At 53.4% G+C, this 24764-nt stretch overlaps 1 protein-coding gene across 2 annotated transcripts in view; it reads right to left on the bottom strand.

Moving 5' to 3' along the window:
• The window catches only part of msra (methionine sulfoxide reductase A), a 63084-nt gene that overhangs the window by 2108 nt on the left and 36212 nt on the right, over positions 1-24764 (bottom strand). For both annotated transcript variants that reach the window (XM_035423792.1, XM_035423793.1), the window contains exons 2-5: positions 23032-23100; positions 20984-21103; positions 15594-15698; positions 13933-14039 (exon numbers count right to left, since the gene is read on the bottom strand). In XM_035423792.1, coding sequence (XP_035279683.1) covers positions 13933-14039; positions 15594-15698; positions 20984-21103; positions 23032-23100 — 401 coding nt within the window. The remainder of the gene's footprint in view (positions 1-13932; positions 14040-15593; positions 15699-20983; positions 21104-23031; positions 23101-24764) is intronic.

Below are 24764 nucleotides of genomic sequence, written 5' to 3'. Positions count from 1 at the left end.
ATTTAAACCGAAGACGCATGACGGAAATGAACATATTCCAGTTCTGCGGAGAGAAACGGACATCTTCAGACAACCAAAACAGCCCTCACAAAAAAAAAAAAACTCTCAGCGCTGACTGCCTTCCCCTCCCCAACCCCCCCCCCCCCCCCTTCCCAGCCGATGGAGTGACAGGAGAAGCAACGATTGTTCTGGAGACGACTGCCAATGTGGACCTCGCTACGGAAAAGAAAAAGAAGCTTGTTCTCTCTCCACCCTCGCCCCCCCCGAATCTCCCGTCTTCCAGAACTGGGCTGGCTTGAGCCCGGAGATGTGTGAAGAGGACCTGCTCTGAGAGGGGGACCTGCCAACTACCTCATTTTGCTGACCATCTGCCGCCAAGCGCGCGCACACCTGTTAGGAGCAGCTGCCGGAGACGGGAGCGAGGTAGCGGCAAATCAGTCGCGCCCCCCCAAACCCCCCCCCCCCCCCCCCCACACCCCCCAAGGCCGAACTTCTTTTAAAGGCGCATTCCCGCTGTTTCGACCCCCATTCCTGCGGAAGGTGAGGAGGGCGGGGCGTTCTGACGCCCATCACTACGGTTGCCATGCCGAAGTAAGCTCTCCCGGTGGCCACCGCATTGGAAATGTCACCCCCCCCCGTGATGTCACCACCAATGTGATGATGTCACTGCCAGCATGATGTCACTGCCAGCTTGGTGTGTCACTGCCAGCATGATGTCACTTGCCTGTCTGTGTTGGAAGTCATTCTGTGAGAGGAATTTGGCCAACAAAAGCGGCAAAGAGGCAAACGAAAGGGCCTCCAGATGACATAGCGGGGGAATAAGATACAGTGGAACCATAGTCAGAGAACACTCAGACAAAGCAGGGACCTTCACCTCTATACTCATCACTGGCTGCTCACCATTTTGCCTGCTGCTGCCTTTTTTCTCAAGGACAGCAGTGCAGAGCAGCAGAAGATGAGACCAGAGGCCTACAGGTTCAAATCCAGGGTGACACAGCCGCCCTTTCCTTCAGTGAGGTAGCCCACCTCATCAGCCCACCAAAAATACAGCAGAGTGAATGGGACACACAGAAAATGGAGCATGTTTTCATTTGCACTGGGTAAGTTCAGTCACCTCCAGACAGGACAGGAAAAGCAGCTGAAGTTACACACCGACGCGTGAAACGCAAAAGCAGCTGCCAAAGATGGTTAGTGCTTACCTATATAAACTACAACGTGGGCCCGTTGTTTTTATTATGCTCTTTCAGCCAATGGTGATGGATGGGAGGCTGCAGTGGTGTGGCTGCGGGGGGTGGGAGAACGGGAGGGAGACGGCTGCTGACTCCCCATCCACCCCCCCCCCCCCCCAACCATCTCGCTCTCCCTCTGAAACCGTTGCTATGCGCCACCCCCCCCCCCCCCCCCGGCGTAACCGAGGCTGAATGTCGCCGCTCGGCATGGCAGCCCTGGCAGGTAGCAAGCAGGGGAGAGTGGAACCTTCTGCCGGGGGGGGGGGAATGCCAAACTATCCGTCCCCCCCTCGTGCTGGCGCCGGCGGGTACGGCCGGAGCCCGGGGTCGGCGTTCTCTCTCCACGGCGCTATCCGTCGACGGCGCGCCGCTAAGAACCGGCTCGTCTCCGCGGCTCCGAGACCCCGTCGCCGCGGCGGGATGCAGTCGCCAAGGAGACGGCGAGCTGCAGCAGGCAGTGGGCAGCCCTGGCGCTCATTGTTCGGCTATAAATGGAGGGGAACGGAGGGGGTGGCGCAGAAATGTGGAACGCTGTCACCCACGATTCTGAGGCAGGTGGCATGTTCTGCCAGTCTGCTGGCAATGGAAAAATTTTTACCCGCCTGGTATTTATTTATTTTTTTTAAAAAAGGGCTTTTGTGGAAATGGTAAATATGCTAAACGAGGGCCCGGTGGGGTCAGGGGTTTTGGTCGAGGTTGAATTGCGGTCGTTGTGATCGGTTCATTTCAGGTTATTTGAAATGGGGGGGGGGGGGGAGGGAGAGTTAATGAAATGTTATTTTACCAGTTAAATGGTTTTTTATTTGTAGGAATAATCCGTGCATTATTCCATTAGCTATTCCATTGCTTTGTAACCGAGAGTGGAGGTTGAGGACATGCTGTGTCGCTGGTTGTCATGGTGCTGTTAAGAGATCTCATGGACGGGCTGTCTGTGACCATTACACCTACGCTACACCTGGAACACGATACCTGGAAGATAACGCAGAGACATGCTGTCTGTGCCCATTACACCTACGCTACACCTGGAGAAACAAACAAGGACGTTCTGACTGAAGGGGACCTGCCTCCAAATCACTCCCAGCTCAAGAACATTTCGAGAGAAGAAATCTTTGACTGATTGGGAAGCTGTACACGACTCCAGCTGCGTTTGCGTGTGTGCTTGAGTACACATTGCTTATATACATCCTTTGTATTGGTAGCACGTATGATGCCAAAGATTTATGTATGTACGGTACATAATAATCCAATAATCACACCTGCCATAAACACGTCGCGGGACGCAGATGGCGGACCGTCAGTGTGATCTCAGGGCCCCCAAAAAAAAAGGCGACACATTAACAGTGGGGGTAAAACTACCACTTGGGTTAACTTTGCCCCCTTGCACAGATTATCTGACATCAGTGCATCAACAGAGCCGACGGGGTCCGGAGCCCCCCGGAACTGGGAGCGAGCGGGTACGGGCGTGGCCGTCCCGGGCGGGGGGGGGGTGGGGGGGGGGGGGGGTTGTGGTGATCGGGGGCCTCGGAGCAGCCCCCCCCCGGTGTAACTGCTGCTCTTTTCGTCTCTTTATTTCGGCTTAACTTTGCCTCCGTCCCGTTAAAGTCTTTGTTCTCCTCCGTGCCCCCCCCTCTCTCTCTCTCCCCCCTTTGTTTGCTCTCACAATGGAGCGAGACCGCTTAAACCATGGGCGCGTTCTGGAGGGGGCGTAATTCTGAGCCCTAAGGTGATCAAACCTGAGCGAACGCGTTCACGGTCGGTTACGTTTCTACCCAGAAAACCTTATTTTCAGCACAGGAGGAGAAACGTAACGTTTTAAGATACCGGCAGATGAATTAACGCGATGAGATTTTAAAATATTTAAAAATACGTGAGAAATTCTACACGCACAATTTCACATGTAAAAGCCCACAGTGGGTCCAGTTATTCCAGTGCGTTCCAGAATATCTCATCAGCTGAGAGGGACGCTGTCTAAGATCCAAACCCTAACCTACTTTCCACCCCATCGATCACTCACCCTCCATTCAGCTGAGCGACTCCTTCATTTGATGAATCATCTGTTATCCGCTGTCTGCCCCGCCAGGTCACGGTCACGACCCCTGGGAGGGGTGGGTGGGGGGGGAGGGGACGGGACCCACGCGCTCCCCTCCTGGGACATAACGTCCGCCACCCCGGGGGTCACCCCACCCCGGGGGGGGGGGGTCTGCAGTTATCACCCCTCCCACCTTCGCGTGCGCGTGGAAGAATCGGAAGATTGGAGGAAACGCACACAAAAGAAATGACGCGCAAACGAAATTATCTGCTTGCCCAGATTGAGGTTTGTGTGTCAATAAATGTTAGAAATGTTGTGATGTGATCGTATAAAAAAAGAAAGTTCATATTTATATTTACGTTTGAAATAATTTTTAAAACTAATTATTGCTGTACCCTATGAAACGCTCTGATGAAACTGGACAGAAAAAAGGCACAAACAGCGACCACAATTACTGTATACACACGCACGCACACACACACACACACTCACAGACACGCACGCGCGCACACACACACACACAGGCACACACACAGAAAAAGGCACAAACAGCGACCACGATTATACACACCCACACACACACACACACACACACACACACACTCGACCCAGCTGAATTGAAAACCGTAGCGTGGCGTTTTGGTTGGCTTATCACCACACCACATACTCTAAAGGACTTTAAAAAAATAAAATAAAATAATAATCCCGCCGCTGCCCTCTCCCTGGGTCTGTGTCCCCGAAAAACGGTCTCACAACGTGAGGGCCTCCGCCGCGGCGCTCCGGCGTTCGCCGAAACCCTCCCTGCACGGCGTCGGCGTTACCGCGCCGACCAAACGCACAATTCTGGTTAATTCATTTGCATGTCAGACGGAGGCCTCATTCGGAATGCAAATACCTGCGCGCCCCCCCCCCCCCCCCCAAGCGACAGAAACGTGAGCGACGGTGATAAGCGGCCCCTGGGAATGACCGTGCCGCCGCCGCCGTGGACGCGGCGGCGAGCGCTAAAGAGAGGAAGAGGGAGAGGGAGAGGAGGCCGGGGGACCCGCCTCTGTGGCGAGGCGGCGGCAGCGCGCATGCGCGCGTACGAGCAGCGGTGGCGGTGCCGGCGGCTCTTTTGTGCTCCGAGGAGGGAGGTGAACGGAAAGGCGACGCGAGCGGGGAAAAATAAAATAAAAAACAAAGAAACGTTCATCACCGGGAAATAATTCCGCGCACAGCGAGGCGGCGAGAAGCCGCTCTGTTAACGTGTGCGTGATGTGCTTATTCAGCAAACCGCTGCAGGAAGAAACCTGAAGCGGGGAGGGTGGGGGTGGGGGGGGGGGGGGGGGACAGAAGTGTTTATCGACGGCAATAGCGCGAAGCTACGCAGCGCAGGCGAAGGCAGAGGCCTCTTAACCGAACGCACCGAAAAGGCGCATGCAAGCGGCGAGGCGGGGGGGGGCGAGCTGTTCCCCGGTTGGCACGGAGACGGCGTGCGCTGGTCGTGGGTTGGGGGGAGGCGCTATAACGGGGGGCGTGATCGGGACGGGGGCGGGCGGCGGAATAATGCGGGCACGTCGGAGGGGCGCGCAGCAACAAAGCGGGGAACGCGATGGCGGTAATGGGACCATCAGCGCCCCACGGCGGGACGCTGGGGGGGGGGGAGAGAGAGAATGCAGCCACGGGGAGACGGTGTGAGAGGGGCAGACGCCGCCGCCGTGGACCCCGAGAGAAAAGGGCGTGTCCACAGTCATGACTCAACCCCCCCCCCCCCCCAAAAAAAAGCCCACATGCTCCTTATGTATTCACCCAGAGGCCATCCTTTATCAATATTCCGCAACCAAACAAAATATTAATACGTATTTTTAGAATGCCCTTATAAAACCTTTTAGAGTTTGACCGGCTGAGCTGGTCCGCTGACTGAATGGGTTTGTTCTCCCGACCGCAGTCAGTGAAAATGTGAGGCTCTGCAGTTTGTGTGTAACATTTCTCACGAGTAAGCCTAAAAGCATTAAGAAGGAATAAATGAGACATAAGAATTTATATCAGGTACATATTTTTGCATCTTCAGTGTAACTAAGTCGAACTGCTGAGACACTGCGTTTGCCCAAAGCGCACGTTCTTGACGATGTTGAGTATTGGAAAAGGATCGTACTGTAAGAGGAGTGTCGGTGTTGCCGCTCGTAATGTAATCTCTGAACGCCGTGGAAGTGCGCACCCCCCCCCCCCCCCCCCCGAGCCTCAGAATCTGTGACCCTGAGAGAGAAAGGATGGACTCTCAGAGGAGAGCATTCAGTGTGTCCTGAGAGGACGGAAATTAACCTGCACGAGATACAGCAGCTAGGGGCGTGTGTGTGTGTGTGTGAGAGAGAGAGAGAGAGTGTGTGTGTGTGTGTGTGTGTGAGAGAGAGAATGTGGGTGTGCGTGTCTGTGAGAGAGGGAGACTGTGTGTGTGTGTGAGAGGGAGTGAGAGACATGCAGAGTGTGCATGCAAGCATGTGAGTATGCATATGGGTCTGTACATGTGTGTGTGGGTGAGTGCACATGTCTTTGCCTTCCTGTGTGTGTGTGTGTGTGTGTGTGTATGAGTGCATCTGTACCTGCCTGTGTGCACGTGCATACTTTCGTGCGTGCGTGCATGTGTGTGTGTGCGTGCATGTGAGTGTTTGTGTGCGTGTGTGTGTTCATGTATGTGTGTGAGTGTGTGTGTGTGTGTGCGCGTGTTCATGTATGTGTGTGAGTGTGTGTGTAAACGTGTGCGATCTGTCGCTGTGTGTCTGCTGGACGTGGGGACAGCATTGCTGGAGAGAGAAAGGTAGCATCGCTGGGCGTCTGGCACGGAGAGGCCCTCTGTCCATAATGATGTTTAGGGAAATATGGACGCCGCAGCCAAAAATCTGTTACATACCATTTGTTCAGCTCTCCTGTGGGGACCATCAAAAAGAAAATGGAAATGGGAAGGTCTGGTGATGATGGAGCGGCAAAGTGTGAAGGAATAAACGATCGGCGTCACGTGTGTAACGACAGGGGAGAGACAGGAGCGGCCGCCGAACAGAGGCGAACTTAGAAAACCGCACAACGGTACGGTACCTGCTACGCGACACAGCGCACCGAACGCCGCTCCACTGCTGTAGATGTAAAACGTTCCGCCATTTTGTGTGCAGCCTAAAAGGCTGGTGTGTGCCATCCGTACAACCACATCATTTAACCTTTGACCTATTGGTGCTGAATCCTGGCTCAAAAAAAAAAAATCTAATTCGATGGTCTTCAGATAGACTATTCTGGAATGTATTTTGGAGTTTTTGAAGTGACGCATAATAATTTTCCAGCGCTTTGCACTTTTTGAGGGACGCTGTAAGATTCGACAGCCGCGCAGCGGCGGCATTGTCCGCCATTTTAGCGGTTAAATTCCAGCCGACCCGTCGAGACGAAGGGGCGGAGCCTCGAGGCTTCCAGCGCACCCGTGAGGGGGGGGGCGTGTCCGCCCGGTCCTGCACCCTATTCCAGGGTTCGGAATTCCATTATGGCGGAGAGGGTGACAGAGAGAGAGAGAGCGAGGGAGCGAGCGAGCAGAGAGGGGAGGAGAGGAGGGGAAAGAAAGTTGAGTTTGTTACTAAAGCAATCTGAAGACAGATTTGGCGGGCAGATGGTTGGCAGCTCGGTGTTTGTTAAACCAACTGGTGGGGTGGGTACATTAGGCTGTCGGGGAGCAGCATGGAGCAGGCTCCATTTAGAACGGCCGCAGATGGGGGGGGAGGAAGGGGGGGGGGGGGGGCAGGCCTCGGCAAGCTGGTCAGGAAATAAGGAGAGCAGTCACCGAGAGGACTGGGGGGGTTAATTATCCCAGCCAAGGCCTCAGGACGCTCTCTAACTCCTGAACCGCCACCAATCAGAAACACCGCCCTGCCCCCCCGCCCCCCCACCACCCCTCACCACCCTGCCCCCCCCGCCCCCTCCCACCTCGGACACTCCGCTGCACGTCTGTCACAGCTGGAGGCGTGCTGTCACTCAGGGGGAGGGGGGCGGGAGTGGGTGTGGCGGAAATCTGCTTTACGATTCAATCCGATAGGTGCCAGTCGTGTGGGAACCATGGGAACAGTTCCGTAGCGGTACCCCGTTTTGGTACCCAACCCTACCTCCTGTGTGGAGGAGAGACGGGGGGGGGGGGGGTTTACGTCCGTCCCATCAGCCTCCTGGTTGGAAGGCTGTGATTTGGCCGTCGTAGCCTCAGACCGATCTCAGCCGCGGTTTTTAGCTAATTCCACCGCGGTTCCACGGCTCAAAATCCAGGCCCTGGGGTGTCTGATCAGCGCTACGGGGCCACGTCCCACCTCGCGATTCGATCTGTCTGTCTCCAGAGCGCAGGGGATTCTGGGAAACGGCCTACTCCTCCACCGTCGCTACGCATTTTACAGTTCTCCGGCTGAAGCTGAGGTATTTACCCCTGCGACAATAACGCAAAACAAAAAGAGTAATGCCCCATGAAAAGCAGCAAGGCATGGAAACGGCGAGGTGTATTGGCGAGAGTGTATCGGGCGAGGGGAAGGAAAAAAGAAAGCAATCTTCAGTGATATTTCCACTCGCACGCTGTGTCGCGTCTATCGCAACGCAGTCCTTTAAGTGGACCTGAGAACCCGTTCTGCTAATGAGAAATGCGGCGGGTGAAAAGTATCTAATTAAAGGCAATCTGATTTCCCCCGGACACTGACAGCAAGCCTAATTGGTAGAGCGCAGTCAATCTCCGCCGACTTCAGAATTTGGCTCTAGGCTTCCGGGGGGGGAGTGGGGGGGGGGGGGTGGGGGGGTAGGAGAGCATGCGAGGAACCCTCTGAGGTGAAAATCTGTCTTTTGTGGCCTCTTAATTGAGACGCTAATAGATTGGAACGTGGCACACGCAAGTCTCTCCTTCCTCCAGAGAGAAAGAGGCAGAAATTGCTTCTTTTCATCAAGATTGAGAACGGAGCGCAGTGCCCCCTTGTGGCTCCCGGTTGAACTGCGCCACGGTCCTCAGACTAGGTTCGGTTCGGTTCAGTTCAGAGTGTTGTTCAGTGACAGCACTGAACTTTATGAGCAGTAAAGGTTACATAACAGCATGGGGGACAAAGCCTGAGCAGTGTGACGTCTTCGTTGCTCGAAGCTCATTTTCTTGCTTTCGAATATAAACCCCTGATGATCCCGGCGGCCATTTTAAAGCCAGCAGTGCCATCAGAGTAAAATCTTTAAGGCGCGAAACACAAAGGTGCAAAGGAACACCGCCAGAACCACAAGCTCTCAGTCCGGGAAAGACAGCCCGCACGTGAGTGAATGTGCCGTTGGGTTTCTCCTAACACGCCCGGTCTCAGCATCCCTGCGTGCGCCGCTGTGGATTCCGCGTGTCCTGACCTCCTCGAATCGCGAGGGCAATTAGCAGCCTGCGTAAGCGCAGGAGGGCTGCCGGGGCCCGCCGCGCATCGACCGCGCGGCGAGAATCGATGCGGACAAAAGGCCCGCTTTACGCAGCGCTCTGATGTTTCCGTGCGGAGCAGAAAAAAGCTCTTCCTGCTCTCTCCCACCGCCGGGCCTCGCAGGTGAACGCGCTGGCCCATCGAATACCGCCCCACCGCCCCCCCCCCCCCCCCGCCCCTTTCCTGCCCTCATCGCAGGAGGTGACCTCAGCCGCCCTGAAAGCAGAGCGCCGGCTCGCCCCTCTCTCTCTCTCTCTCTCTCTCCCCCTCTCTCTCTGCAGTGCGATGATGTCATCGGGTCTGGGAAAGCGCAGCAGGTAGAAAGGGCCGGGCACGCGCTGCGTGGCCATTGGCTGCCGGCGCAGGAGTGCCCGAGGACCTGCGCATGCAGGAAAAACAACGACACGCCTCCACTATACTTTTTTTCTTCTTCTTCTTTTTTTTCAAACAGGACTGGATTTTTTTTCCCCCACCTGTCATTTCCAGCATCTGAAATGATTTTTAAAAAATGCAAACTAACAACGATAACACGGAATTCGTTTCAGACCGAGGAACTGTAAATAATAAAGACGTGTCGCGCGTCGAAGCTCGAGAAGAGTGCGGCAGCTTTCTTTTCTGCTCAGTCTGAGAATCCAGAACATTCCAGAACGCGCTCCTCTGTGTGTGTATGTGTGTGTCTGGCTGTGTGTGTGTGTGTGTGTGTGTGTGTGTGTCTGGCTGTGTGTTTGTGTGTCTGGCTGTGTGTGTGTGTGTGTGTGTGTCTGGCTGTGTGTGTGTGTGTGTGTGTGTGTGTGTGTGTGTGTCTGGCTGTGTGTGTGTGTGTGTGTCTGGCTGTGTGTGTGTGTGTGTGTGTGTGTGTGTGTGTCTGGCTGTGTGTGTGTGTGTGTGTGTGTCTGGCTGGCTGTGTGTGTGTGTGTGTGTGTGTGTTTGTGCTGTGGGACCGGAGCCTGGGTGCAGTCGCGGCTCTGGTGCGGGAGCGGAGAGGAGAGGCGGAGGGGAGGCCCAGCAGGAGCAGCGCTGCAGCGGAGCGGGGGCCACAGGCTGCCCCTGCAGTGAGAGCAGTGCTCCTGCGCAGTCACCCCTCCCCCTCCCTCTATCCCTCTCTCCCTCGTTCCTCCCCTCCCACCCACCCCCCCCCCCCCCCCCCCAGGCCCGGCACGCAGCTCAGACCTCCTGCCGCGCGGCGTGATGCGGTACCGCCACCGCAACCCCCCCCACGATAAATATTAACAACGGTAACACCCAAAACAGAGTCCCCGACGCAGCGAGCAGACACCCGCCAACAAAAGGGGCCGTGACATTGACCTTCGCTTTCTATTGGCCTCCCGACATCCCCGCCGACCCCCCCCCCCGCCCCTTTGACGTCTCCCCCCCTAACCCCACCCCCGTGGCCCCCTTAGCCCCCCCCGTCCCCCTCCCCTAATTTCCCACCCCCCCTCCCACACACACACCCCTTCATAATGGACACAGCTGCCAGTCGCTGCAGTCTTTATTAACCCTTGCCTTCTGACATCCATTTCATTAAGGCTGGGGGGGTCAACAGCTGATTAAAACCGCAGCGAGGCGGCACTCCACAAATGACCTCCAACCCTGGCAGCCTTTTAATTTGGGCGGCGGGCCAATCGGAGGACGGCCTGGGCCTACCCTGTTGCCATGGCGACAGGGCCTGCTGCTCCGTTCTGGTGCAGAGCAGATGTCTCCGGGGGGGCTTACGGGGGTGGGGGGGGGGGTGCTGTGTGTGTGTGTGTGTGTGTGTGTGTGTGTGTGTGAGAGCGTGGCTGGGGGGGGAGGTGGGGGGAGCAGACAGACAATGGAGGAGGAGGAGAGGACAAAGGGCTGGTTCCGCCAGCAGAGGGAGCCGGAGAGCGCGGTTCAGCCGTGTGCCGCGTACAGTCGGGCGCTCGGCACCTTCCGCCGTCGCGGCGCTCTTTGTGTGAGCGGTGAAACGCGGAGAAGACGCGCCGCTTCGAACGCACGCGGCTCCCGGTTCAGCCCCGACGCGCGGCGTCCTCGTCGCACCGTCAATCTGACGCCAACGCGCGGCGGCGGCGAACCGCAGCGGCCCGTTTATCTGGGACGCGCCGCGTCCCGCGGGCGGGCGATGCGATTGTCACGGCGACGGGGGAGATAAAGCCCGGGCGTCACAATCAGATCTCGCTTCGCCGCAAACGCCACGCTATCCGTCGTCCCAGAGAACGAAAAAAACAAACAAAAAAAAAATGGCTGCGGACGAACCGCGTGAAAGCCTGACGGCACAACATTAGCGCTCAGACGCAGCGCCGCGTACGCGGAAAGGGCTCCGTCTGTCCGCGAGACCGCGATCCGCTCGCAAACGCTGCGTTTTCCGCCATCCGAGAAACGCTCCCAGAGCACCCCGCCGCCGCTCCTCCTGCCTCCTCCTGGCGATTTAAGGAGGTGGGTCGAGGCCGCAGAACTTCCCTCCGTTAAAACAATAGCGCCTCCGCTCAGGCAACTTCCCTCGTTTTTTTTTTTTACATTTCGGAGAGGCTGGCAGCGAGGGCGTGCGTGCGGGCGCGTCCCAACACTTCGGTCGAGGTGCGGCGCACATTTAGCTGTGCGGTTCATTTTTTAGCTAACCCCCAGTTATTAAAAAAATAAATAAAAATACATTTTAAAAAAATGTTTTTTCGTTTCACCCTTTGCTTGTGTATGCTGTACTTCGTCTGGTGAATTATCTACAAATAACCTTCTCTGTAAAAAAAAAAATAAAAAAACAAGTAAAATAATAGTTAAAAATGAGTTTAAAGTTGGAACCCACGCTGTGTTGCGAGAGAAATGGCCGTAGGATTTGAGAAAAGCCCTGATTAAAGGTGGCATATCCGCAGACGGCCTGATACAGGGACTCAAATATGCGACATGTCCCAGGATGCGGAGATGTAATGGGTGGTGCGACAGAGCGGGACGTTTAACAAAGAAAGTGGAGCCGGGGCGGGGGGAGGGGGGCGCTGCGTGGGGGCGGGGGTGGGGAGGGGGCCAGGTACGCTCCCCCCCCGCACGCCCGCGTTATTAAGGTGGCCGCTGGGACCTCCCCGGAGTGCGCAATCTCCGACGGTGGCGTCGTCAGCTGGAGTCAGCGCTCCGTGAAGGAACAAATGGAACCCAGATGCTTTCTCCCGCCTCGCGGACCGCTGAGCGGGGACCCCCGTTCCCTCCCCAGGGCTAAACCCCCCCCCCCCCCCTCCCCCAGTTTGCCTTCTGCTCTGCCCTCCTCTTCTCCTTCTTCACACCAAGGGCACGGGTGTGTGGAGGAAGTGGGGCTTTGCCCGCTTGCTTAATGTGTTAGCGTTCCTCAGTAACAGACGGCAGGCTGAGGAGGAAGGCCTACGGAAGCACGTTCGGCCGCATTCTCCGTCTGTGTCCATGCGTTCACACACTTTCCTGGTTGCGTGCCTGCCGTGCTTAGGTGTGTGTGTGTCTGTGTGTGTGTGTGCGTGTGCGTGTGTGTGTGTGTGTGTGTGTATGTGTGTATGTATGTGTGTGTGTGTGTATGTATGTATATGTGTGTGTGCATGTGTATATGTGTGTATATATGTATGTATGTATGTATGAGTGTGTATGCATGTATGTGTGTGTGCATGTGTATGTATGTGTGTGTATGTATCTGTATGTATGTATGTGTGTGCATATGTGTGTATGTATATGTGTATATGTATGCATGTATGTGTGTGTATGTATTTGTATGTATGTGTGTGCATGTGCATATGTGTGTATGTATTTGTATGTATGTGTGTGCATGTGCATATGTGTGTATGTATGAGTGTGTATGCATGTATGTGTGTGTGCATGTGTATGTATGTGTGTATGTATTTGTATGTATGTATGAGTGTGTATGTATGTGTGTGCATGTGCATATGTATGTATGTATGTGGTGTAGGGGGTTAGTAGGCTAAGGGAATACGCGCGCCACATTGACACTCATAGCCGCGCGGATTAGAAGGTGCAGACAGAGCCGCGCGGCGGCGCAGGGGGTTTCTGCCGGTTCTGGAACAATGGGGTCAGCGGTAAGACGCAGCGGAGTCCCCTCTGAGGGACGCGGCAGAACAAAGCCAGCGGGGGGCGGGGGACCAGCTGTTAACAAAGAGGGGCGCGCGGCGTGGAGACGAGCGTCCGCCCGGGAGACCGTCCTCGGGTCCTGAGCCGAAGACGCAGGCTCTGCTCGCGTGCGAGGTCCACCACCTACTGGAGCAGCTCCGCTAAGAACCAGCTGAGAATGGCGCCTTTTACCCCGGCGATGGTTCAGCGGGACTTCCTGTTCTGTGCGTGCTCAGTCAAGACTGTCCAGGGGGATAGACCCACTTCTCTGGAACCTGGCCGGCTTTAAGGAGCTGTTAGGCACCACAGAACTTCAGCTTAGCCAAGGAGAGACAAAAACAAAAAAACAGCAATCACACAGAATAGACAGACAGAGAGAGAGAGAGAGGAGGAGGAGAGAGGGATAGGAGGGAGTAAGAGGGTGGGGGTTGGGGGGTGGAGGGACAGAAATTGCAGTGTATGTAAGACAGGCGACAGGGAAGCTCTGCTTAAACCCACGAGGTGAGAGAACATTTTTTCACTCCTCTGTAAACGTGCAGCTACTCTTTTTCCATCTCAGTTTTTTCCAGATTTCGTCCTGCAGGGCTGTGTGACTGGGCCTCGTAAGCAGATTCGCTCGCCGCGTTTCTATTCACGGGGGGGAGGGGGGGGGCATCGAAACTCCGCCCGCGAATCCTCCTCAATTAAAGATATGCAGATGCATAATGCAGATGGCGCGGGTTTGATGTGCGCTTGCCGCTCAGCGATTGGCTTTGAACCCCAACTGCCGTCGCGAGGAGAAGGAGCCTCGGCCCTCTCCGCCGTGCGCACTCAAACTTTGAATCTGCTTCCAAGCCCCAAAAATCAAACATCAATCGCTTTCTTTTTTTTGTCTTGGAAAAAAAAAAAAAAAACACGCCGTCCCCCAACTCTTCAAAAAGGCAGCTGCCGGCCCTCCTGCGCAATCGCGGAAACGGAGAGAGACGCCTCTGCTCCCGACGGAAAATTCCGGAACCCGTTTCCGCCGATCTCGCGAGGGAGCGTCCGTGACCACGCGCGAGGGTCCGCGACGACGCGCTTCCTCGCCGAAATGTTCGTCGGCTTTTAACGAGGGCGGAATGGACGCCAGCGACCACGCGGTCATGTTTGTGCGTTCGGTTACCCAGGCCAGGAAAGACACAGGTAACATTTGAGCAGGCGCCGCGGGCCGGAACATTACCTTCTGGTACTCCTCTTTGGAGGAGAGGGCGGAGCTGGTCTGCTCTCCTGAGCGCGTGTACACGGCGGATCGGTAGGTGGCGCCGTGGTCGTTGCCCTGCCGCATTCCTGGAAATGACACGTTAAGAATACCGTCAGCGCCGATAAGCTACATTATTCGGCACTTCCTGTGTCAGAGACTGCTGTTGCCATGGAGCTTGTGCAAGCTCCTTGCGAAATTCTGCAACAACAACAAAAAAAACACACAGGATACAAAAAAGGGCAGGGCCTTTTCTTCAATCAGATAGGTGCGCTCACCTGACCGATTATGACCTTAATCTTCAGACATGAGCAGGGAAAGAAAAGCTCAAACCCTTGCATTTAAAAAAAAATTCTTTTCAAAAGTAGAAATAAGTCCGGTTTTTATAACCCTTTCAGAAATGGCAAATCTAGGAACAAATTTGCAATCAAGCCCAGGTGAGGGTATCGGGAAACTAAAAGACGATGTAATTTTAATCAAAGCGCAATTCCCTGGATCCAGCAGAAAAAGCTGCCTGGAGATAATTGTTCTGTTGCCGGGAGAACGTCGGGGAGCGGCGGACGTGAATCGCGCTGATTTCCAGCCGACGTGCGCCCAGGTAATTACCAGCCAGGGCTGTCAGTTGACAAGGCAACCTACCTCACAAATCCCGAACAGGAGACAAGATGAAAACATTCTCCAGAATTGAAAAAAAAGATTCTATAGCCCAGGTCAGGGTTATCCTCTTTTTGAAGCCTCTTTCCTGGCTTATACCTGATCCAAATATCGCTTAATTTGGGGATTTTGTGCCCTCGGTACAGCTTGAAACGCATGGGCTGTATTAAATATAGATATTACCCACCAGACAAACGCATCATTACCTTTTCATTAGCAAAATTTTTAAATACGCTTTCTGCACCATTGGTCTTGATAAGCGAAGCCCTGCACCTTTCTAGGAAACATTTGTAGAATCTCTTGAACTCGAAAAAGCATTTAAGGCAATAAGGTGATTAGCTATGCTGGACATGTTGGCTACAGTGAATCATAACCGTGTGGAATTGGGGAACAAAAAAAGTGCTAACCTGTGTTCCCTTAAACTTGCTTGGTGCACTCAGTAGATGTGCTCCCTTGTAACTTCAGTGTTCACTCGAGCTCTGAGATTCATAAAGGACCCTGGTGGCCTGTGGCTTTACGTAGCGTTGGGTTGCATTAGTAGTGCTGGGTTGCATCAGAAGCATTGGGTTGCATTCGTAGCACTGCATTGGATTAATAGTGCTTGGTTGCTTTAGTAGCATTGGGCTGCATTAGCAGTGCTGGGTTGCATTAGTATCATTGGTTTGATCTGAATGGGTGAGGTGGCCACACAGAACGAATGGACAGGACGGTGTTAGGTGGGGACTCTAAAGTGAGTTTGTCTCAGGCTAATGCTAAGAGCATGTGTGACACACATTGCAACAGGACTCTAACCGTATGAAGCAATGCGGAGAAGGCCAATCAAGGCAAGCTAAAATACCTCTTCCTGAAGTCATCTCTCTAACTGCAAGGTCACGTTTCCATTCACATTCGCATTTTAGCCATTTAGCTGTTTCTGAACTGTGACTGGCCCTTGTTCACTGTGAATGCCCTTGTCTGTCATTGGATGGAGGTGGATAAGTGTACAGTACCTTGCGTCGGGTCATGGTTCTCCCAGAACACCTTGAGAAGATCTGCGTATTTTACTTTTGCAGGGTCGAACACCACCCGGACGACCTCGGCGTGGCCCGTTCTACCTGGAGGAAGGACAGGTAAGGACAGATTGTGTATTTACAGTAGTATCAGGCCCAAGGTTACAGTTAAAGGGTTCGTAGAAGGCATGTGACCTTTATGCTATAGTAATGTGAATATGCTATGGACAATGCGTGACTGGGACATGGGTTTTAGTCAAGAGGAAGTGAGCTCAGTTTTTGGTAGGTGGGGGTGACTGTACTTGAAAGCCCCCCTTCTACGCCAGAGCCGCCAAAACTCAATTTCAACGTTCAATTTCACCGGCCATTCAATTGCACAAACAACATTTTTTCTGCAACCTTTTTTTTCACCCCCCCCCCCCCCAAAAAAAAACAAGAAATTAAAAACACTTCATTTCACTTTCATTTCCCTGACAGCAAGGAAAGCTTTTAGGGCGAGCTTTCAGGTCCTGGGCGCATGGCGGAAATAACCGCCATCTCCTTGCAACCAGGAAGTGGTAAAAAAAAAAAAACAGGCTAAAAGCCGGGGAATAAAACGCTGAAAAAACAAGGCCTCTCTCAAACAGCAGCGAGAGAGGGTCCGCGCACAATGGGGAATAATTACACCGAGAGGAATATATTACCTGCGAAGGAGCGACCGGCTGAATGGCGGGATGTTTTCCTTTCATTTAACAAATTTCAGACGGTGCAGAAAATATTAATGTGCGGAAAATAACTGTTTGCACAGCCATTTGTGACGAACGCATCCTCCCCCTCCATTTCTCTTTGAGGGCGTTTTGTACATGAAAGAATCTTTTTCTTTTTTTTTTCTTTTTTTTGTGAAGGCACAACAGGAAACTCCGAGGGGCTCTCTAATCAAACCGTCAAAGTCTTGCGGTTTAAGACCGCATCTCTGAGTACTGTCACGTCAATTAGCCCCGCCCCCCCGCCTCGATCACGTGCTCTGCTTATTCTACAGATACTGGCGGGAAAAGGCCCCTAAATAATTTTTTTTTTTCCCCGCTGCAACGGTTTCCATGATATTCCCGGAGGAGCCGCTCGGGAACATTCCGGAATCGAGGCGGTGCCGATTTAGCGGAGTCGAAGGGGAGCGGCGGCGTTCGTGTTTCTGAGCGCCCCCAGGGCTGTCCGTCTCTCGCGGAGGTCCGCGTTCGAGCCTTCCGACGGCCGAATCAATCCGTCGTCGCGGTTACGCGTCGAGCGTCGGCGTGCGTGCGGAAAACCGCGAGAGAGGGAAACCGAAGCGAGGCCCGCGTGACGTAGAGAGAGAGAGAGAGAGGCCAGCGTGCGTCAGGATTCGGGAAGAAAAGGGGGATTGGGATCGATCAAAGCAAACAATGAAACAAAGGCCGTTTTTTTTTTTCCAGCGCTATTTCTAATTCGCGGAGATGAATATATTCCCAAAGAGATCAGCGGACATTTTAATATTCTCCGCGCGCGAGCCGTGCAGATGGCCCCCGTTGCCCGCTATCTCCCGCAAATCTATAGCCGTAATATTAAAAAAGCAATAAAGACTAACCTGAGGGGTCACTTTCATTACCTACAAAAAAGATATAGCGGGGGCCCCCGCCAGGACGTCCGTACACAAGGCACGCTAAAAATCACATCCAGGAGACCCCGCGCGCGTCCGACAGTCCAGGCTGCATTAAAAATCACAACGTCCTGTCATTTGGCGCGGAATTATTGTGGGCTTGACCTCTGGGTGGATGTTCCACACATTTCCATATTGCAACACTAGCACTACACCCATATATACTCTCTTATTGTTATATTAATACAGTGGACCGGCAGTGTTGGAGAGATGGGGGGAGAGGGTATATATATATATATATATATATATCTTGCCGTGCTCATTCATAGACAACGGTATCCGAGGCAGTCACACACTGGCTGAGTTTGCCGCAGTGATGCCAGTGTGGTGTGCCAGTCAGGGTTGGCACAAGGACATGAAGGCGCTGGCTCCAGTGCCCCCCGCATGCTGTGCGTGAGGCTCGAGCAGGAGAGGAACCCAAGCGTGCCCCCCTTACATATCCACACAGCAGACAGGTGCGCAGCCTGTGATCCACTGATCTCATCTCTATTATTTTAAAGGAAAATAAATGACCGAAATATACAATACCGGAGGATTCTCATCTCTCTGCTCGCTGTTGAACCAGGGCTGGGGGGGGGGGGTCAGCTCCGCCTCAATTAAATCAATTCCAGAACTTTAAAAAAAAAAAAAAAAAAATGCTGATAATTTTCTGTGGGTTTTTTTTTTCCCTTGCAAATTTTAAATTTATTTCCTGAATGGTATGATTGGAAACAGAATTTACCCCGACCCCTGCTATGGAGACACCTAACGGTGATCACAGCGGACAGCTCGCTCACTGCACTGAGGCTGGGCTGCTTGTTATTTGGTTTCGGTGCAGAAAATGACATTTTCTTCCGTTAGGCGTTTTTGTGCAGGGCCACCGTTCCGTTAACATTCCTGCAGCCGGTAATCCCCTGTTCCCCCGGGATCTCTCTCAGATCTGCAGGGAGCGGATTCGCCTGCGGGATCAGCGCTGCCTGGCCTCAGCTGCGCAGAGTGCAGAGCACAGAGTGTAGGGCACAGAACAGAACAGTGCACAGGGAACGTACCAGAGAGCACAGAGTACAGGACTCAGGACACAGGACACATTCTGTATAGCACAGAGGACAGGGCACAGGACACAGTATAGCACAGAGTATAGGGCACAGGACACAGTATAGCACAGAGTACAGGACACAGTATAGCACAGGGCAGTACAGGGCATAGGATGCAGTGTAGCACAGTACAGGGTGTGGAACACAACAGAACACAGGGTACATACTGTATAGCACAGGGTACAGGGCACTTAAAACCAATTAGAACACTGAACACAGGGCCCAGGACACAGGAAATAGAACAGTATGCAGAGGACAGGACAATTCACAATATTGGACAGGAAGTAAAGAACAAGAAAAATATATAATAATAATTTCTCGCTTTTAACAGATTGCCCAAGGTATGGCTTTTGATTTCGCAGAGACTTTGTGAGATACTTTCTATAGTCAGAGCTGGGGCTCTTTTCAAATCACCCGTCGCTGAATGTGAATTATCTAAATGGAAAATCACAGTAAAAATGATCCGAACGGGTCCAACCATCTGAGCTGTTGTGTGGCTGTATTTTAGCAGAGATGGGCTTCTTTGAAATGACTTGAAGTGATTTTCACAGGCACATGAATCTGATCACGGGAATCAGCGAGCTGCGGAAACTCGGCTGAAGTCTCAGGGGAACAGCGAGCGTGCCCCGGGGAGTTCCGTTTTTCAACTCCGGGAAGAGTCTCAAACGAAATACAAACTCATCGCTTACCGCACACCTCAAACTCGAAACACTGCGACACATCGATGCCGAGATACAGAGGCCCTCGCTTTGTTTTCCAGACACACAGAGTGCAATTATTTTTAACAGCAAACATTAAAAGTTTTGCAAATGCAAAAAAAAATTCAAGTAAGTCGTAGAAGCTGAAATTTCAGCACCTCTTCAAACCGGACAGCTCCCTCTGTGGAACTGAGAAAATGCAGTCGCGTCAGAAAGACTGCTTTTGTTGCCTAAACCATGCAGCGCAATATTTAGCCGCTGCTTATTATGGCCATAACACATTATACTATAAAAAAAAAATAACACAGTATCTCTTTATTCCGGGCGGTGTTCACTGCAGTAGTGCAGACGTCTGGATAAACTCTGTATATACGCACTCTTTGATTCCGTGGCAGTTGATGTGTTGTTTGGATGTTTCAAGCTCCCCTCCAAAGCCCACAGTACGCACTCCCCTCCAGGGGGGAAGCCATCAAACAATTTTTCTACTGATGAAAATCAGAGTTTACTGAACTGGGGTTTCTGTGGAACAAAAGCAAATCTTCAAACGGCCCGAAAAGCAGGACTGGCATTCCCATCTGAGCCGGCTGAAAGAGGAGCGCTCGTGGGCTCGGACCCCGCAGGCAGGGCAGGAGGGGAGAGAGAGCTGTAAGGCATCAAATTGGGTCTGCAAGGTGACTGACAAGCGGAACTTCTTTTTACGAGTTCAAAGAAGGGCTTTTTAGACTCGCGCGCACTCGCGCAGGTTTGATACTGCCTTTTTCGTAGGTCAGGAGCAACGTTGCCTTCCAAAAGCGGCCTGATCTCTATTTATCATACCCCCCCCCCCAACAACACACGCAAGCAAAAGTACTTACTGAAAGCGCATTTGAATTTTATCAACCCCAAACCCCGTCAAAGCAGGGAAAAGAGCCCAAGTGGGCGTGTCCAAACTGAATGCCACAACAGCTGGTGCTCTGAGAGTAAATGCCGCTAAAAACAAAATGAAAGCCGCCAAGTTTTACGATTACATAAAACCCGGTGGGACATCCGGACACACGTCCTTCTTCACAACATCAACTTTTTTTCAGCATTTTTTTTTTTTGCCACATAATGATATACCGCGTGTACCCCAAACAGATGCTGACGGCATCAGAAACATTCCCCCCAAAAAATGTCTTACAGCATCCTGTTTAAAAAACGTATTCGCTGTGCCGCAGGTTATCTCACACGCGCCTTTATACGAGGCGTACTGACGAACAAGCCGTCTCCCTGCAGGGGGCTGGCCTTGACCTCCCGCAGTGAGGCCGCGCCTCGCTAACAGAAACGACCGGAGCGAACGCCCTCTAATGAAGCCCCTTTTTGTTTTCTCTGGGAGAGGCTCGCAGCTCGGCCTGCAGACAGGCAAACCCCCGCAGCTCGGCCCACAGACGGGCAAACCCCCGCAGCTCGGCCCGCAGACGGGCAAACCCCCGCAGCTCGGCCCGCAGACGGGCAAACCCCCGCCTCGATCCCTCTCTTTAAACGGCCGTAAAATTCACACACACACTTAGCGGCCGAAGGTTTACTGCGGTGTCCCCCCCGCTGCGCCCGTCCCGCACAGAGCTGCAGTCAGGCCTGCAGGATTCACCAGACTTTATTTTTTTAATCCAAATTACAACTTTTTTTAACGAGTAAACAGATCCGAGCGCAGTGTTTAAGAGATTTGACGGTGCGCCGGCGGGGGGGGGGATAACCGCGGGGTCTGGCAGCCGCACCGTACCGCGGCGCCTCGCTGCGGTTTAAGGACGTTCCGAGAGGTCGCGGCGTCGGGGAAAGAATGACGGGGCGGATGCGTGACTTATGAACCCAGCGCCGTGATGGAGAATGGAGCGCGCGCGGAACCGCGGCTGCTGGTGGGCGGCTTTAGCGGTAAGGCAGAGAGAGGAGGAGGAGGAGGAGGAGGTGTCGCGGCGGTCGGCGGGGCGGGGCGGGGACACCGCGGGCGCTTACCTGAGCAGACCTCCTTGTAGGTGGGGTTTGGCGTGATCCCGCCCGCGTAGCCCACCTGGGTGGAGTACACGCCCTTCTGCCGCCAGAACTTCCGCTCCGCCCCCCAGAAGCAGCCCATGCCTGCAACGGACAAGAACAGGCGTCACAGACATGGTGGTTAGGGTTGAGTCACACCCACACCCGTTTCCAGAGCCCCAGAATCCCCAGGACCGTGAGCTGCTCGGGCTGTACTGTTCCGTTCAGGCAGTACTGTTCTGTTCAGGCTGTACTGTTCCGTTCAGGCTATACTCTTTCGTTCAGGCTGTACTGTTCTGTTCAGACTGTTCTGTTCCATTCAGACTGTACTGTTCCGTTCAGGCTGTACTATTCCTTTCAGGTTGTACTGTTCCGTTCAGGCTATACTGTTCCATTCAGACTGTACTGTTCCGTTCAGGCTGTACTGTTCCGTTCAGGCTGTACTGTTCCGTTCAGACTGTACTGTTCCGTTCAGGCTGTACTGTTCTGTTCAGGCTGTACTGTTCCGTTCAGACTGTTCTGTTCCGTTCAGGCTGTACTGTTCCATTCAGACTGTACTGTTCCGTTCAGGCTGTACTGTTCCGTTCAGACTGTACTGTTCTGTTCAGGCTGTACTGTTCCGTTCAGACTGTTCTGTTCCGTTCAGGCTGTACTGTTCCGCTCAGACTCTACTGTTCTGTTCAGGTACCACCCAGCTGGGCTGGTTCTCATCTGAAAGGTACCGGTGGAGAAGCTTGTCTTTTCAAACGGTCTCTTCAGTGTCTTGCGTCACGCCCAGTCAGTTAGGGTCTTTAAGACTCCTTTATCTACCCGCTGAACGATGTCCTTGGGATTTGAATACACTGGCAAAGCTCACTGCTATCAACACTAAATTATTCCCAGTCAACTGAATCTCTCCGCTCAACAGTGTTTATCTTCTGGGGCCTGCTACTTTCAGCGATAAATCAACTCTTAAAATGTCTGAATGTATGACTTGGCTGCACGTTTATAGCCAAATAAACCGTCTGACTGTTGCGGACGCAACTCCAGTTAGCGTACGGACTTCAGTCCAGTGAAATCAGATAAACTCTGTAAAGCTAATACCTGCAGTAAACATTTACGGTCAGGTAATGCCTCTCTTACAATAACAGTAAAATATGGTCATATATTGTTATCCACTGTCTTCTCCCACTGGTGCACTTGAGTGTTATTTACTCATGAAAAGCCAACATCGGCAATGAATTTCATTTTACAGATCAGAATCTATTTCCAGCAGAGCGTGGCTGCATCGCGGTATCTAAGGATACCACGCGCCGACGCACCCCCCCCCCCCCAACCACCCACCCCCCCCGACTGTCTGCCGGGAAGGCAATTTGCATAAAGCGATGCATATTCAAATAATATAAGGTAACGTCCAATGAAACGCGGCTCATGTCACGGGTAAGGAAAGGCAGAGTCAAGTGTAGCAGCCACCTTTTAGAACAATCCACGGCGGGCTTTTGTGATTGGAAACGCTCGGCGTGCCACAGCTGCAATAAAGAAACTTTTAAAAGATAATTTTATTTGTACAAAGAGGAGCTCGACCACACACACACACACAAAAAAAACATTTAATTCCTGTCTGCTGGTGATGAATTACACAGTTTGAGTCCCAAATAATGAAAATAGCAGCTGAACTAATGCATTTTATTAAAGAGATCCTAATCATCCACAGCAATTAATTTCTACCCCTTCCCCCTCCTCCCTTCTCTCTCTCTCTCTCTCCCTCCCTCTCCCTCCCTCTCCCTCTCTCTCTCTCTCTCTCTTTTGCTCTTGTCCTTTTTTTGAGCGTTTTTTGAGCATTGAGGGGAAAAAACTAATTACACAACAGTGCCTGCTGTGATGCCTCCCTCCCCCCGTCCCTCTCCCTCACTCCCTCCCTCTCTCCCTCCCTCCCTCCCTCTCTCTCTCCCTCGCTCTCTCTCTACCTCCCTCCTGCTATCTCTCCATCCCTCCCTCTCTTCCTCCCTCGCTCTCTCTCTCTCTCTCTCTCTCACACACAGCAGATCACTCACCGAACACAGCCGTCTGCAGCCCCTCAGGGAACGGTGGCACGGTTCTGTTTCCGTTAACGTGGTGCTTCGCTGCGACACACAGAGAGAACAACAGAGAGGTGTGAGCCCTCTAACGACAGCCCAAATACCTCTAACGACACCCAGGCCCCCCCGGCCAATTACAACACGCAGGCGACCACATCCGAATATTACACCTCTCCTTTTTTGAGGTTCACTTCCTCGCCAGCGCTACCAGGCGATTTACCGTTTCCACGGTCGAAAATGACAGTTTGGCGGTTAGTGCACGGGGCTCGCTGTAGGAAACTTGGGAGTTCGATTCCCGCTGGGGGAGCACTGTTGTTGTACCCGTAAGCGAGATGTTAGCCCAAATTACTTAAGTACATACCCACGGTTTGCGTGTACACAGAAATGTAAGCTGCTTAAATTGAGCTGGGTAGGAGAGTCTGTTAAATGTGCCCATGTAGGGAAAAATAGTACGCTGAAGTATGCCTGAAGTATACTATTTTATACTTGACGTACTATCAAAGTCTGCTAAGTCTGCTTAGTATACTATTTAGTATACTACTTATACTACTTTACTTCACATGGATGTGCTTGTGACTTTGCAGTAAAGTACAAGTGTGGTAAAAATAAAAAAATGCGTACGGATGGGTGAATACGTTGAAAGTGAGGGCACACGCCACCCACTTTAGAGGAGAAGGGATGAGGGGAGGAAGGGAGGAGGGGGGGCAGTGGCAGGACGGGAATGGTGCAGGGCGGGCAGAGCTGCCATTATTGGGCGAAACGCAGATGGCCCGCTGTTTCAGGGGCACTGAGCAGATTAGAATAAATGGGGGGAGGAATAAGAGAGGCTCAACATCTGGGCTCAGCCAACCCCCCCCCCCCCCCCCATCCCCCCTCCCCCTCTCATTTCGCACGCATGAGTCGGTCGTCACGGCAGCCAGGCGTGCCGACACAGCCAGCTGGAGACCTCAGACAATCTGCGGCATTTCTGAGCGTCGGCATTCCGTGGGCTAACGCGCGCGACGACAACGACGACGACAAACACACACACACACACACACACACACACACACACACACACACACACACACACACACACTCACACACACACACACACACACACACGAACGCACACGCGCGCCACGCCACGCCGAAACTCAATAATGCAGCTCCGCGGGGGGGAAATTACCCCCGGCACGGTGCATGTGCACCCCCCCCAATTCACCCCCCCCCCCCACCCCACCCCCCTCTCAAACCATTCTTCAGTTTCATCTGATATTAAATGTCCTGTGAAATCGACGGTGGTCCTTTCACCCACGTGGGGGCAACGGTAATTCTACCACACCCCCCCACACCCCCCACCCCCCGCGCGCCACAAAAACCCCTCTTCCGTTCGGCGGCTCCGGTTCGGGCGGTTGCCGCGGCCATCGAAGCCGCCTCCCTCTCCCAGAGCGGTCCGCGCCACGGCAACGGAGGGCTTTGATCTTTCGGCGTGTCTGCGTTGCGGCGGCGTGCAGCGCTTCCGCTCTGACGTCTGAGCAGCGGAGAGAGGCTGGGGAACAATGCGCTGCCTCCCTGTGGAAGCCGGCCCCGCTCTAATTTAATCTGGGGAAGTGGGCCGAGGAGAAGCCATTAGCGAAGGCTTCATTAAATCTCCCGTACCCCCACCCCGTGAGCCGGGGGGGGGGGGGGGGGGCACATCCTGAGCGTCAGAAATGACTGGGATCCGG

Source organism: Anguilla anguilla, chromosome 6, assembly GCF_013347855.1.
Source record: "Anguilla anguilla isolate fAngAng1 chromosome 6, fAngAng1.pri, whole genome shotgun sequence".
Lineage (NCBI taxonomy): Eukaryota > Metazoa > Chordata > Actinopteri > Anguilliformes > Anguillidae > Anguilla > Anguilla anguilla.
This window is presented reverse-complemented; position numbering and strand designations above follow the sequence as displayed.